This window comes from Tauraco erythrolophus, chromosome 2, assembly GCF_009769465.1.
Source record: "Tauraco erythrolophus isolate bTauEry1 chromosome 2, bTauEry1.pri, whole genome shotgun sequence".
Classification (NCBI taxonomy): Eukaryota; Metazoa; Chordata; class Aves; order Musophagiformes; family Musophagidae; genus Tauraco; species Tauraco erythrolophus.
In genome coordinates, this window is record NC_141466.1 from 51,837,440 (window position 1) to 51,854,214 (window position 16,775).

Genomic DNA, 16,775 nt, shown 5'->3' on the forward strand with positions numbered 1-16,775 from the left:
ACAGTTTCCTGTAATTTCAAGGCAAAAGGTGTTCTGTAAATGTACTTTGTTTCAAATGTAAGAAACATTAACCACCCACTTCCTGTATTGTTCCCTAAAAGGTTTACAAGTACTGCAGGACTAATCCCATTCTGCCAAAAGGCTCTGCTTCTTGCCAAAGAGCGACTCAGTTAATGTTAAACGACTGTACTCTTCACATTAAATAAAACTTGGAAGCTGAAACACACCAAGGCTCTACAGATCCCTTTTGAAAATATCTGACAAAGTCACAAGTCAATTTATTACAGGAGGCCCCGCAGAAAATTCCTAGGGCCAAGCTCTGCTCAGCTTCCCCGGCTGCTTGTGCGTAAGGGAAGGACGGGGCCGGTGCCAAGAGCTGTCTGAGCCCAAGTAACATATAAGCAGGTCAGTGGAACAAATCCGCTCCTCACAGTGAGCCTCGAAACAAAATAGCATGTGATGTTCGTTGAGATCCTTGCATTTATTACAGGGAAATACGGCTGGAAAGGTCACCGTTGCAGTAAAATCAATGTGAATGAAATCCGTTTTAATCCTTGTCAATGTTGAATTTTATAGCCTACACAACCCTACTGCAAACAGTGAGTGGACCCTCCAGAAGAATGGTCGGGCACAACTGACAAATTAGTGCCTGAATTAAAACCCAGGACACAGAACTGTAAGTTGGCATGCCCTCAGTCCTTTGCAGGAACTTGAACCTCGGTAGCCTTCGGTAAACCCTAGGTCTGGGTCCCGGTTTGCTCCCACATCCCAACCATGTCTCGGAACAGATCAGAAAGTGCTACATGTGTCCCTGTGGATCCTCCCGCCAACTGAATATGCTTTTAAACAAGATACTAAGGAAGCAGCAAATTTTTTTCTAGGGACGAGTGAGCTCGAGATACAACGCCCGCAGGATTACCAGAATATCTACCTCTAACCGCCCCCGCAAAAGCCGGGGCACCGGCCAGACCCCGCCCGCCCGCCGCGCTGCCAAAGCTGGGCAGGAGCGCGGGGCACCGCCATCCCCCGAGACCGGCCGCGGTGCCGAGCGGGCAGCGGGGCCGGGAGGCGGCGAGGTCAGTCCAGCCCAGCCCCGCCGAGCCGCGGGCAGCCCCGGGCCGCCCCCCGAGGAACGCCGCCAGCAGCAGCGGAGTCGGAGGGGGGGTTGGGGGGGGGGGGGGGTGGGCGGCACCGGGGGCCGCCCGGGCAGAGCTACCGCCGCGGGTCCAACCCCCCTCCCTCGACCGCAGACAAAGGGCTGAGGCTCCACCGCCACCCAAAATGCCTCCCACCCCAGGTATCCCCTCCTCCTCCCCCGCGCTCCCTCTGCCCCGCTCCCTGCCCGCCGGCGCGGCAGCCCCCGCCCGGCTACTCACAGGATGGTGGTCTGGGGGGACACGGCGGGGACGCTCTCCAGCATGAGATGCATGCAGCGCACCGTGCTGCGGAAGCAGAGGCAGCGGCTGGGGCACCACACGCTCCCGCGCTGCGGCGGCGGCGGCGGGGGCTGCGCGGCGGCGGGGGGGGCGAGCCCCCCGCTGCGGAGCAGCAGCAGGAGCAGGAGGCAGAGGCCGGGGGGGGCGGCCGCCGCTTCGCGCGGGGCCATGCTGCGGGGCAGGAGGAAGAGGAGGAGGAGGAGAGGGGCTCCGGCAGGTCCGCGTCGCGCCCGCTCCGCTCCCCGGCCGCGGCTGCCGCTCTCGGTCGGCGGCGGGGCGATCCCGTCCCCCCGGCGCAGGCTGGAGGAGGGGACGGCGGTGGGCCCGCCCCGGCTGGCGGCGGGCTGGGCGGCCGCCCCGCCGCGGGGGATCCGCGCCGCCCTGCGCACGCACCGCCGGGCAGCGCCGCGCCGAGCCCCGGGGCGAGGGGCCCGACCGTCGTCCCCCCCGCCCCGGGCTGCTGCTCCCCGGCCCTCGCCTCCATTCCCGGGAAGGGAGGGAGTGAAGGTGCCCCCCGAGACGCACGACTGCAAGCAGCCGGGAGGGGAGAGGAGAGAAGGAAGGGAAAGTGAAGGGAAGTGAGAGGAGTAGAGAAGGGAAAAAATAGGGGAAGAGGAAGGAGAGGAAAAGAGACGGAAAGCCAAGAGAAGAGATGGGGGGGGGGGGGGGAAGAGAAGGGAAAGAGAAACCCTTATGGGAAGAATTGATGCCCCATCCCTGGAGGTGTTCAAGGCCAGGTTGGATGAGGCTTTGGGCAACCTGGTGCAGTGGAGGGTTTCCCTGCCCATGGCAGAGGAGTTGGAACTAGATGATCTTTGAGGTCTCGTCCAACCCAAACCGTTCTATGATTCCATGATTCTAAGAAGCAAGTCCAACAAACTAAGTCCTCTTTCTGCCCTAGTCTGACAGACCCACATACACAGTGTTTGGACTAGCTCTTAGCACTACAATTTACACTGCTGAAACAGGAAAATCTGTTGGATTTACCCTGAATTGTGTTCAGTTGATGTCTTTGGGTAGGTGTGCATACTGGCAAAGTGGTGTGAGAGGACCACCAGAACGTGACTGCACTTACAAGAATAATGATTACAGTCTTAGCTCCCATGATCTCAACGCTTTCTCAAAACAAATGCTGCATGAGAACACAAAACTAACATGGAGTTTACTAACATTGCCCTAAACGTGTTGTAACTCTGTGATATCAGATCCGAAGTAGACAGAAACTTTTTCTCCAGCTGTCTGCATTGACTATCCCAGGTGAAAACACTGAAACGTCATTTCTATAACAATAACAGTGATCACGACTAACCTATTAAGTGTAACAACACCACATTCAATTACGCTTCCACCCCAGAAATAAGCCATGGCACTTCTGCAGGGTTGCCTGCATATCTTTTTCTTCAAGGAGCAATGTAGAGGCCTAAAGCTTAACTCTAGTAATTCTTACTCTGAATCTCACTGTGAAAACGTGGTTTTAGCATGAGTCAGGGAAAGACTTTTTTTTTAACACCAAGTCAAACACCTCATGTAGGAAACCAGAGGCTGAATGTGTGCTAAGAGTGCTGGAAATCACTGATGGGCCCGGAATCAAAACATGCTGAGATGAGTCATTATGTGTAACTTACTTTCTGCAGAAGTACTCTCCGACTACGTTTTTTCTGAGTCTCTTCTCTAAAGCGGGTTGTGACTGCTTCTATCTTAACAAGGTGCTAGCTAAGGGAAACAGAAGTGGTTTTCTTGCTCTAAGGAGTCCTGAGTCCTTTAAAACACCCTTCGACTTCTCAGTGAGCTGGAAGCTGGCTAACTGGGAGCCTGTGGGCTCAGTTTGTGCCTGGAGATAAGGGTGGTTTACTGAAAGTGCCATCAGTAGTGTGATTGCAGTTTCTAGGGTAGTCAGAGACTCTTACAAGACTCTTACCGCTCAGATACACTTCCAAATTGGATGTGTTTCTAAATACTGTTGCAGAGCTCGGCTTATTCTGCTATTTCAACACACTAAGTTGCTCAGAAACTCCCATACACATCAGCGGTTTTGCGGTAGAGGATACCAGTCTGAAGAAGAGACTTTACAGAACAAGCAGGTTAAAATGTGCATCACCTCAATATCGGTTCAGCAAGCAGCTGCTATGTGTATCACCTCCTCTGCGTTTGTAATCAGTGTTGAGACACATGCATGTCTTAATCTGAAAATTACATTTGTTTCCTGGCCCAGGAAGAGCTCAGGCACTTTTGACCTGCAAAGTGCAAGTGTTGGTGCAAGTAAGTTTTTGTCCCGGAAATGCCACTCACATCAGAGCGTCCTGGTGGTTGTAAATCTGTCATCCTGCAGTGCCCATTCTACAAGCAGCAGAACATCTGAGGTTAGATAATTAAACACAGTAAAATAGAGATACCACTAAATCGGGATATTTGTAGCATTTAGGAAAATGCAATGACAGCTTATTTTGTGGCATTTTGGTGCTTTCTGACGATTCTTCTCAAAAATAAAGTACATAGTCAAAATTGATTATGTTTTCTATAGGAAATTACAATTGTTCTGAAAAGTTTTTAGCATTTGAGGACTTGTTAGACTATTGTACTATGCATTAGAAGTATCTCTGCTATACATATGTAATTCTGAGAGTGAGATTAGAAGTGCACAGATATTTTCACTCTAATTAGGCATTTTAGCCTTAACATGCTATATAGCATTCTTGCCATCTACTTTAAGTTACATGTAATCTCCAGGCTCTTGGTTAATGTGTCTCATAATAATTAATGCCTCATAAGTCATTTAAGTTAGACTTTTTTTCATGCCCTGTGGCATTTGGTAGAGTATGAGGTGGCATGCAATTAGCTCAGCACTAGACACTGGATAGAATATTAATGCTTCTAATTAAAATGTAATGCAGATCAACTTGACATTCATTGAGATGCTCAGACAGCAGGCAAGTCCTTCCTTGTCTGTGCACTGATTAAAGAGTCAGGGCTACATTTTCTGAGGCCAAAAACTGCATCTTATTTTCAGTCTATAAAATGCTAGTTTGGCAGGGAATAGAGGAGAGAAATACGGGTAGATTGAAAAGTCTTCACAGAGATGAATAAAAAGATCCAAAAAAGCTTTCAAGAGATTTTCTCCAGTAGTAAAGGGGAAGTTTAAAAAGATGCTTAGAGGGTGGATTTAAAAGGAAATCCATTTTACTTAAAGCTGCATAGGAAAGGTATTTATGTTATTATGTGTTGTAAGTTAAGCTAACTTTTGGAAGTTAGTTTTTTAACTGTTCTTCACAAACTTTCTGGAATAAGAGTTTTCGTGCCCAGATTATGATTTTTTCTTTGAATTAAGTAAAATAAAAAACTTGTGGAAAAATGTCTTTTATTAAGACTATTTTAATGCAGTTGCCTAAGGGAGAAAGCAAATTTCTGGTGTTTCCCAAGTTTTTTATTGTTTTATTTTACAACCTCTAATATTTTTTATTCCTTTTTTTTTATTCCACAAACAGTTTTTGTGTAATAAAACAACAGGAATAAGAAGTTTATCTTGAGCAAACTTGAGGCACAAACTATTCAGGGCTACTATAGCTGAAATCAATGAGAAGCAGTTCAGTGACTTTGGTAAGTAGAAAATCAGACCCAAAGGCTTCTTCTGTGTGATCTTTCATAGTATTCAGGATACCACAGTTTTTATAGATTGGAGAAAAACTTCTGCTATGAATTTAATTAAACTCTCGGTCTTCTGGGTCTTGCATGGTTTTGGTGCTGAAACTATAGACATCACTTTTCAATAATGCTCACATCCTTTTTGGCTTCTGACACCTCTGTTACGATTTTAAATTACAGTTGTCCTTTTTTTCTGGTTTATCTATGTCTAATTTTCTTTTATAAAATGCACTGCAAAAAAAAATGTATAATGATTTTAATATTGATTGCATGCTATTCTAAATTGATGGTAGGGAAGGTTTTTGATAAAGTCTGGTAAATAAGGCTTCCAAATGATTTTGATATATCTTTCTATTCTTAGCCAGTTTTCATAGAAGAACTTTTCTGAAATGTGTAGGGTCATTTTTGTTGACCCTGCATATAAATATCCATGGGAAATTTGTCTTCTGTTTCCAATTTCTCTAGTTGAGGAGTTGACCTTACAAAAAAGTAAGATATTTATGCTGAAAATGAGACGTCTTTCTTTCTGAATGCTAGGAGAAGTGCTTACCTTATAGTTAGATACAGCATAAATCTCCATTTGCTTTTAAGTTTCCTACGTACCTCTCAGATTTTTGTCAAATACTGCCACTTGCTGGTTTTATTCCATACCAGTAATATAGTTTTACAGTTTTTGCTTTGCTGGAGTAATAAAAAAATAACTTTATAAAAGATCAACTTGTAATAATTTTTATCTTTTGTTTTGTTAAAAGTTAAGATATAAGAAATAGAAGCTCAAATCTCCTCACTTTATTTTATATCTGCATGTTAATGTTCTACCTCTGGATATCAAATGAGACATTCAAGATATTTCAATATATCTTCAGATACCTGGCAATGGAACTGCTTTGCATTGAATTTGGCAGAAACAGAATCATGACCTAGTTTATTATTTAGGACTATTTTGGTCAACAATAACAGTAACAGTTGAGAGGAACAGATTAAATAACCGATGAAAGAGCACTATAGAAACTTATATTTAAAGTGTTTCTATTATAATATACTAGCACAGGACCCTAAAGCTTAAACACATTTGATCTTTAATTTTTTAAAGGCAGAAGGAAAACTCAGACTGGTTTTGAAAGTGTATAATCTTGCCTTTTATTTCTATTATATATGCGAAGTGAATGTCATGGGGTAACTGGATGGCATGTCAGCAAGGGTGTTAAACTGAGGGTACCAGATAAATCAATTATATAAATCCATAATTGCTTGTTCATAAGCTTTTCTCGACTATCCAGGAAATCTTATGCTGTACTCAGATACATACTTGTTTAAATGCCTCATGCTTCTTCATATTCTTCTTCCTCTCAGTGGAGAAAGTGATGTTGATATCTTTAAAAGCTGCCATTCTCCTTTCCTGAAGAGAATATGAAGTTACAGGGAAAATTACTCCTTTGCTGATTATGTTATAGAAAAGGTTCCTTCCAAGTTCAAACAAGAGTATACCATTCTCTGGAATGTGCTAGGGTAACTTAAATTGCCTCATGTCTTGCAGATCCCCTGAACATGCATTGTTAGTTTCTTTGTAATAAGAAATTCCTGGGACAGGTTCTGCATAAACTGGCAAGAAAAGAAAAAGTTCTCTTCCAAAGTAACTTTGCGTCTTCACCCCAGCCAGGCTACCTGGTGCTAGTGTGTGTGTGTGTATCCAAGGAAAGCTGCCTACCATATCTTAAATCAGCCAGCATAACTTACATTTGCCAGATATTTCTGCTCTTTCTGATAATGTTTTAATGCATCCTCCCTTTCAAAGAGAGGGTTTGTTAGGAGTAGCTATAGGAAATGGACCTTGTTAACGTGTTATCCGATATTTAGGGAAAATCCTGTAAGATTTTTTTTGTAATAACTGTGCAATATGGCTCTATTAGTTAGATCTATTTGCCTTTTTCTTTTCACTATTTTTTTATCCCACAGAACTATCACAGATGACACAGTAAAACACTTAGTGACCTGCATTGGCTAGTGAAGCCAGGCTCAAAAAGTAGATAACACAAAAGGATAACCCACCTTTTATTTTTCTAGCTTTTTAAACGATATGCTAGAAACAGAATATTAGATAAAAATGAAAAATAATATTAATCCCTGCTTTGCCAAGCTGCTTAAAGGTTCTTAAGCATAGAACCTTGCCCAATAGCCAGCTGATATACCTAGTGGAAGAGTTAGTCTGTAATGGAAAAGGAACCTAGGAAAACACCCTGAAGAAACTTTCCCAAAGGAAAGTGTACTCGAACCAATGAGCTCCCAGTTTGCCACAGAGTAATTTTCCTCAATATCAGTATAAGGGGAAATTGGGTGTTATTAGTTTAATCCTTTGCCTACACTAAGGAAATACCTCACCCAGAAGAGATTCCAGGCTATTATTTGTACTACAGCTGTGCCTGGAGGCCTCAGCCAGGATCAGAGCCACCCAGCCACATGTTTTACAGACATAAGTAAGAACCGGTGTCTTCTCTGAAGAGACAAATGCGGCAGGACTGTACCCATTTCCCAGATGGGGTCGTGGGTGTCCAAAGTCCAGGGGCCTGGCTGTTGGGGTGCAGGGTCAGCCTGGGAAGAGCAGAGCCATTCACTGCGGAGACGGAGCTGCTGTGGGGAAAGTTACAGTGCACTGTGAAGGCAAAGAGCTCTGCCCTTAAGCTGACCGTTGTTCCCAGCTCCATCCCCATGGCCCCGCTCAGCCATCCCAGGGCTGTGTTAGACCTTGGTTCCGCTCCGTGGGCCTGATCCCAACCCCAACCCATGAGTCAACAGCCCAGCCCAGCCTCAGCCTGTCCCCATCCCCAGAGCGATGCCTGATTCCCAGGACTCAGGCCACCTCAGTGCTCCCCCGCTGCCTTGCTGCTGCCCTGTGCAGCTCCACACTGCTCTCAGCCATGGGCATTCCAAATCCTGGGAAGGATCCTACAGGCAGTGTTGGACAAGCCCTGTTGAACTGCCCAGAGGGCTATAAATGTTTTCTATTCTTAATTTTAAAGGAATGAGCATCATCAGGAGAAACATCATCAGCAGATCAAGGGAAGCTGCTTTCCTCCTCTGCTAGTGCATGCAAGTCCTGCCTGGAAGGACATATCCCATTTTGGGCTCTCCAGATCAAAGGGGATGACGAGAAACTGGAAGGACCCCAGCAGATGACCATCAGGATGGTAAGGGCCATGAGTGCATGATCTATGAGCATAGACTGAGGGATTTTTGCTTCTTTCGTCTGGTGAAGTGGAGGCAAAGTGCCATCCAACAGCAACCTATGACGCCTTGAAGAGAAATTAAAAAAACCAATAAGGTGAAACAATTCTTCGCAGTGACAGATGATATATATGTATAGCAATGTGCAATGGTTGTAAATTGTGACTTGAAAAGTTTAGGCTGACATCAGGTAAAAAGATTTTTCACCAGGAAGGTAGTGTGGCACTGGCACGGGTTACCCAGAAATGCTGGGAATCCGCATTCTGAGAGAATGATTAGACAAAACCGTGGCTGATCTGAGATAGTGCTGGCAATAGTCCTTGTCTGAGCAGGAAGGTGGACAAAAGGCCTCCAGAAATCCCCTCCAGCTGACATCTCTGTGGTTTTGTCATCAGCTGATTTGCCCTTTGGGAATGTCCATCTCCATGTTAACTATAGTATGAGCCTAGGTGACTAGCTTGGTGTAAAATGCCTCACAAGCCTAAAAGGTGAGTCATTAGCCACTTTACCATTATGACACAATCTGGGACAGGAATGGTCTGCTCTAGTCATCACTGCCTTAGCTTCCAGTGAAATGCAACAGTTCTTCTGGAGCGAAATCACCTTAACATAGTTTGATCAGAATTTGTAGTTAAACAAAGGTCTTTCAAAAAACAGAAGTAGTGCGAGGCTTTCACAGGACATCCAGAAGAAATTTTTTTTTCTACATAGATTTTTGTCTTTAAAAATAATAAACCAGAAAGATACAGTTCCTCAAACTTTCAGATCAGATACCAAAGTACACTAAGAAGCAAGAAGGTGTGTTCAGCTAGTTTGTTTGAGATTTGGGCTATCAACAGACTTCCCTCAATTCATCCATATTTCCCTGGCTGATTAAAGTTGATAGGACTGTTCAACTGGGGTGGGCTAGCTCAGTCCTGTTCTCTCCCTCAGGGTGGTTTTGATGTCCTCTAATTGCTCCCCGGATTGCCTAATTCCTATTTGATCTTTCTCCTTTAGTCACCTTTGATGTTCTGTTGTTGTTTGTTACAGGATCTCTGGGTAGGATTAAGTCATTTTAGACAGTCAGACATTCCTGCAAAGGGGAATACAGATAAATAAGTACTAAAAAGAGAATAAAATGAAAATATGTTCTTTGCTCCAGGTGACCAGTCCTGAATTACCACATTTGAGTTACAGTAGGAGTGAAATCAGAGGTCTTGATTTGTAACTCGGGTTATTGCTTCATGACTAAAATTTAATGTCCAGCGTCTATTGCTGTCTAGTAGCAAACTGACAATTGATTGACATTTTACTGCAAAATTTTGGCCCTTGAAATAAAAGAAATAATCTCAGCATCACTTTTATGATCATCGTGAACAATAGACTTTTAGTATTTTAGTTTGTAACTTTTGCAGAGGCACCAGAATTAAAAGGACACAGTCATTAGTTCTTCATTTCAGACTTTCTTTTTTATCCTTCTTCTTAATGTTTTCCCTGCTCTTTCTCTCCAAGGCACAAAGTTTTTAGGTCTTAGATTTAAAAAACAGGACATTAGAAGGTGCTTGAATGATTCCTAATTCCATATTCTATTTTTGAGTCATGGTGTTCATTTTATTTGATTGTTATAAATTTGTGTTATTAAAGAAATATCAAGGGAAGCCAAACCCAGTGGAACAGAAACAGAAGGGTTGCTCCTTCCTGTGAATGCTGGGGCCTGGAGGAGTTAACACCTAAGGGAGTTATAGCAGAGATCGGGGAGTCACATCTCAGAGAGGGTCCAAAGAGCTTCCTGGGACCAAGGGGCCTAAGCAAGGGCTGAGTCTGTAACTCAGAAAGTCATTGCTTAGCTTGGAAGTAAGGACATGCTTGCAAGGAGCACATGGGGACATCTGTACAATCTTTTTTATTTATCTTCTAGCTGTTCTGAGCCTTCCTTGTTTAAAAAATAAACTTCCTACTTTCATTCAAAATCTGTTTTTGTTTTTTGTTTGTTTAAAATCTTTTTGGTCTTCTTTGGAGAGCTTACTGTAAAGAGAAGACCTAGGCAGGTCCTTTTCAAAGCCAGCTCAGGACCATGTTACACATTTTGAAGTCCTGCTCATTAAAGTAATAGTTTCTCTTGACTTCAGTGAGATTTTGAGGGAGTGCAGTTGGAACATTTAGAACAGATGACTCAGTAAATAAGTATTAATAATAACAGGTAGCATATATATTTTACCTTTTATCTGTGGGTTTGTTTGTAATCAGCATTTAACTAAGTATATCAGTGAAATAGGGGGTGAATTCAAATTGCAGTTTGAAAAGTCAAGCTCTAGCCAGGACTTTCAAACTGAAGCGTGTAAGAACAATAATCTTCCCGGGTGCTGAGCACCTCTGTTCAGACAGCTTCTGATCATGTGTAGACAGGATGCACCATGGGATGGTTTTCGTGATCCCTATCTATAGATAAGATCACGTCATGTGCAAGGCTAACAGCCTCACCTGAACCCACACATCCAATTAGAGGCACAACCTTTGCCACGAGAAATTATCGCTTCTGGCTTATTTACCCACCTACCCTGAAAAAGATTGTCTTTTTGTGCCAGTCAGTTCAACACGGCTTATAATCACACATAGTCATATAACTTATGACTACGAAACCTTAGCAGTTCAGCTGATCATGCAATATCTGGTTTTAGACATACCACAATTTCGCTCTTAATTTTAAATATTTTGCATCAGCTGTCCTACAGTAAACGCAATTGTTTAAAAAGATCACTCCTTTTTTTCTCCTGGAATGAATTATTCTTCCAGAACATGTGTTCCAGACCTGCTTCCTGGGGTGGAAATTCAGCTTAAGTTATTTTCAGACATTTTCCCCACATGTATTCTGATAACCATAGATGGTGCAAATGAGAAAGAATGGAATAGCTGGAAGTAAACTTCAAAGATTAAAAACTTTTTTTTTTTTTTAAGAAAGTAGCATATAACTAAGGAGGTGAGAATAAGAAAAACTGACACCTGACATAAATAAGTTTCTTCTGAACAGGCTTGAATTAGTTAAATTTGCTGCTATTACTGTTGACATGCTAGTTTCCTGGATGAAGCAGCAAAACTAGATTTTACTGTGAACTTTTCTTTTTTGCAGTTTACTGGAAGTATTTGTGAAATGTAAGCTAAAAAATAAAATTCATTCTTTTACCAAGAGACATACCACAGAAAGGCTCTCCTGATCCATCTTTTCTTAGGAAATATGAAGTTTTGGGGTATCACCATTTTCAATCAGAGGAGATTAACTCTAAAAATGTCTCTGGCTATGTAGACATGAGAGGTGAATAGCTATCATATCATGTGTAATCAGAAGAGCTGAAATGTCTATTTTAGCAATAAGGGTTAGACACTACTCATATCAGAGTGGAGACCTTACTTCTACCTAGGCTTAAACAGGGCTGTTCTTGGAGGTGTTAATGTTGATCTGATTAAATACGAATGTGGCTAACACATCTTGGGTGTCCATCTGGGCAGAGCCTGAGGGCTCTGGGGCATGGCCAGGGATTTTGTGAGGCAGGGAACTTCACAATTTAAGATGATGATGTGCACCTATGCACACACTAGTCTTTTTCGTTAATGTTACAAGGATAAATTAGATCTAAATTTTCATGCATGTGGAGAATAAATGTTTAGAAACAATGTTTCAGACAAGGACAACATGGTCCATACAGAGAAAGATTTAAATGTGTAAAAAAATCTCAAAACCTGCTTTCATTTTGCTGAATTTCCTTAACATGTAAATCTGGTAATGACTTGCACACTTCTGTTCTCTCTTTATAAAAGCCATGGTCAGTGAAGAATGAAGTAGAAACAGTTCCATATGTTAGGAGGATCATCGAATAGTCCATTCTAAATAAACTATATTATTTACTAAAAGCACGCTGTTCATATCCTATTGAATATAACATGCTTACTTGTATTAATTCAAGTAACAAACCCATTCAAAAATAACCACAACCAGCTCAAGATCACCACAAAAAAAAATGGATAAAACATGCAGCTACTTGTACTGTTCCCATTGTTAGTAATCACTGCATATAAATTGATGCCATATTTTCATGACAAATAACTACAGAAAGGAACTAAACTGAGAGTATTCTCTAAAGCATAATTTGAAGCAGTTAGTGCTATGGTCACCCCAGTGACCTCTCTGCTGCAGCTGCTGGTGTCCCTGAAGACCCTGGGACCACTTGGTGCCTGGAGCCCTAGAGCTACTGGTGAGGCATAGAAGGGCAAGGATCACCAGAGGAGTCAGGAGCAAGGGACATCCTCATATGAGACTATAAGATCTGACAAAGAAGATAACCTGGCCCACGACTCTGTTCTTCATAGAATCATAGAATGGTTTGGATTGGAAGGGACCTTAAAGATCATCTAGGGGGCAGGGGAACCCTACACTACACCAGATTACCCAAAGTCTCATCCAACCTGGCCTCGAACACTTCCAGGGATGGGGCATCCACAACTTCTCTGGGAAACCTGTTCCACTGCCTCACCACCCTCTGAGTGAAGAATTTCTTCCTTATATCTAATCTAAATCTCCCCTCTTTCAGTTTAAAGCCATTGCCCCTTGTCTTATTACTACATGCCCTTGTAAAAAGTCCCTCTCCAGCTTTCCTGTAGGCTCCCTTTAGGTACTGGAAGGCTGCTAGAAGGTCTCCCTGAAGCCTTCTCTTCTCCAGGCTGAACAGCCCCGACTCTCTCAGCCTGTCTTCATACTCACTCGTCAAGTGTTAAATGAAAATTAGATGCTCAATCAAAATTACGGGTGCCCACAAACGTAAGTCATGAAACACACACAGTGTCTTGGGGCTGGAGAAAGAAACTTGATCAGTAATCCCAACAGTACAGTTGGCTGCTCCTCAGACATGTGCTCAATGGGAAGTGTGTGCGGCCCTAATGTTCACTGTGCAGCAGAAGACAGAATTTTGGTTTGGTTTTTTTTTTTCAGTGAAGCATTGTTTGACTTTTCAATGTTAAGAATTTCTTATTTTCAGATCATAAAAGCAGGACACTTTTGAAGCTAATTTAAGATTAAAGCTTCTCAGCCTAAATCATACAGCAAAAGGAGCAACGTTTTCTGACAGGGCAGAGCCTAGAGCCTAATGCAAAAGCAAGTAGTAAAGTGCAAGTGCTACTATATGAATTTCAGAAAAACAAAATTGCTTCTGAACAATTTCCCCTGGGCATGCCTACATCCTCCAGCTCCACCATATCGTGCATCCTTTTTCTTCGTGATATCTTATATTCCCCCAACATAAGAAGGACATGGACCAGTTGGAGAGAGTCCAGAGGAGGGCCACGAAGATGATAAGAGGGCTGGAGCACCTTTCCTATGAGGACAGGCTGAAAGAGTTGGGGCTGTTCAGCCTGGAGAAGAGGAGGCTCCGGGGTGACCTTATAGCGGTCTTCCAGTACCTCAAGGGGGCCTACAAGAAAGATGGGGAGAGGCTGTTCAGGAGGGCCAGTTGTGATAGGACAAGGGGTAATGGTTTTAAAATAGAGGGAGGTAGATTCAGATTGGATATTAGGAAAAAATTTTTTACCATGAGAGTTGTAGAACACTGGAACAGGCTGCCCAGAGAGGTGGTGGATGCTCCATCCCTGGAGACGTTCAAGGCCAGGTTGGACGAGGCCCTGAGCAACCTGATCTAGTTGGAGATATCCCTGTTCCTTGCAGGGGGGTTGGACTAGATGACCTTTGAGGGTCCCTTCCAGCCCTAACCATTCTATGATTCTATGATTCTATAGCACAACTGTTCCTATCTTCTTCGTTACTTTCTCCAGTTTGTATGCTTGCATTTTTGATGGTCTGACTCTGTCCTATTTCCTTTGCATTTTACTGACCCGGAGCATTTATTCTACAGCATTTTATTCTGCTATTTTGATCTCTTCCACAGACAGTTTGTCTGATCATGCTCTTTGGAAGCATTTGTGAGAGGAGTGATTTCCAGTGTACAGTCAGTGAATCCTGAAGAATCCACAAATTATTCCTCACAGTCTATGAGAGGTAGTTGACAAAATCAAGTCTACTGTCAGCAGGGTTAAATGTGCTGTTTAGAGATCAATGCCTTCATTGAAAAAAGTGTCTGCAATGAAAACTCTTGCTCTAGACTTAGATCTGATTTTCTCCACAAAAAAAATGTTAAATGAATAATTGATTGCACATGCCCCATTCCACATCATCCCTCACTTTATGAAGGAAGTAAAACTTCTCTATATATAGTAGTGACAAGACAGAGCTCAGAGTTATTTGTGAGTATAGTTTCTGCAATAGTTTTTCTCCTTTTGGTACTACTGGGGCAAATAATCTCATTAGTGATCTTAAATAAAAATACCTGAAATGGTCAAAGATGGGAAGATTGATCAGCACAGAATTGTTAGATTTTACATGAAGAACTTGACGACATGACACTAAATAAAAAGGCAAGGTTAGAGATTATTTACAGATAATATCTTTTTTTTTTTTTTTTCTGTTTTCCAAAACTTGATCAAAATGTAACAGTTGATCAAGGTCTAAGAGTCATCAGCGAACAGGTAAGAAAAATGAAAATTTAATATGAAGATGTAACAACACGGAAAGTATTTCTGGGCAATAGCAACAGAGAGATCTAGTGTTAGTGCTTAGTAGATGAGAGAAAGGCTGTGGGTGTTGTCTACCTAGATGTTAGTAAAGCCTTTGACACCTTTTCCCACAGCGTTCTCCTGGAAACACTGGCTGCTTGTGGCTTGGACGGGAGTACCCTTCAATGGGTAAAAAACTGGCTGGATGTCCTGGCCCAGAGAGTTGTGGTGAATGGAGTTAAATCCAGTTGGCGGCTGGTCACAAGTGGTGTTCCCCAGGGCTCAGTATTGGGGCCAGTTCTGTTTAGTGTTGTTAACAATGATCTGGACAAGGGGATCGAGAGGACCTCAGGAAGTTTGTAGATGACACCAAGTTGGGCAGGAACGTTGACCTGCTGGAGGGTGGGAAGGCTCTACAGAGGAATCTGGACAGGCTGAATTGATGGGCCAAGGCCAATTGTATGAGATTCAACAAGGCCAAGTGTCGGGTCCTGCACTCCAACAACATGCAGCGCTACAGGCTTTGGGAAGAGTGCCCAACGGAAAAGCACCTGGGAGTGCTGGTTGACAACTGGCTGTATACAAGCCAGCAGTGTTCCCAGGTGGCCAAGAAGGCCAGTAGCATCCTGGCTTGTATCAGAAATAGTGTGGCCAGCAGGACTAGGGAAGCGATCGTCTGTTCCCCTGTACTTGGCACTGGCGAGGCCTCACCTCGAATACTGTGTTCCATTTTGGGCCCCTCACTGTAAGAAAGGCATTGAGGTGCTGGAGCGTGTCCAAAGAAGGGCTACAAAGCTGGTGAAGGGCGTCAAGCACAAGTCTTATGAGGGAACTGGGGTTGTTTAGCCTGGAGAAAAGGTGACTGAGGATAGACCTTTATCACTCTCTACAGCTACCTGAAAGGAGGTCATAGCGAGGTGGGTATCAGTCTCTTCTCCCAAGTAACAAGCAATAGGACAAGAGGAAATGGCCTTAGGTTGCACCAGGAGAGGTTTAGATTGGATATTAGGAAAAATTTCTTCATGGAAAGAGTTGTCAAGCATTGGAAGAGGCTGCCCAGGGAAGTGGTGGAGTCACTATCCCTGGAGGTATTTAAAAGACGTGTAGATGTGGTGCTGAGGGACATGGTTTAGTGGTGGACTTGACAGTGTTAGGTTAATGGTTGGACTCAGTGATCTTAAGGGCCTTTTCCAACTTAAATGATTCTATGATTCTACGATTTATGAAGGCATTTCTTGGATACTGGGCACAGTAGGCTCAAGAAGGATTAAGTCAAACAAAGTTTGAGAAGGATTAAGCCTACAGGCACAGAGAAGGGCCTGTTGATCACAACAATGGAAAAATAGCCTTATGAAACTAGAGGAGTTTGCTCATACCCTTTGGCAGGATTTTCAGAAGAAATACTAATGCTGGCAGGAAACAGAAGTGGGGAGTGAGTATGACCTACTTCAGCTACTGCTGATCAGCTGACTACTAACATAGAGAACACGATGCTTTTACGTATCCCGCATCATACTAGTCCACTGGTGCATTGAATTAGGTCTAGTTGGATGTACTTCTTTTCTCGTCACAGTGATCCATTTCACTAGAGATGAGGTGACAAAATTATAGGCTTATATTTACAGCTAAATACATTCTTTACATTTGATGTACAGTGATTTGCCTGCTTATCAGGATTGAACACTGCCATAGTTAATCCTTTTGTCCTGTAGCTCTGGATTGCGTACAAATGCAGTCTGATATTACAAAAACATGTCATGCATTAACTGAAAAAAGCTTTGGTACTCAGATTTAATATCAGAAATAATATATATATATATGTGGTGCAAAAATGTATTGTTGACTTTCTCCTGAGAGCTGCTAAAGGACACTATGACTGAAAACATCTGGGCAAGAAAAATC

The 16,775-nt window shown here is 43.1% G+C and overlaps 1 protein-coding gene across 1 annotated transcript in view; it reads right to left on the reverse strand.

Moving 5' to 3' along the window:
- Positions 1-1,841, reverse strand: part of PXDN (peroxidasin) — a 93,672-nt gene extending 91,831 nt beyond the window's left edge. The window contains exon 1 of the mRNA XM_086608353.1: positions 1,377-1,841. Coding sequence (XP_086464479.1) covers positions 1,377-1,606 — 230 coding nt within the window. The 5' untranslated portion in view covers positions 1,607-1,841. The remainder of the gene's footprint in view (positions 1-1,376) is intronic.
- Positions 1,842-16,775: the final 14,934 nt, after the last annotated feature.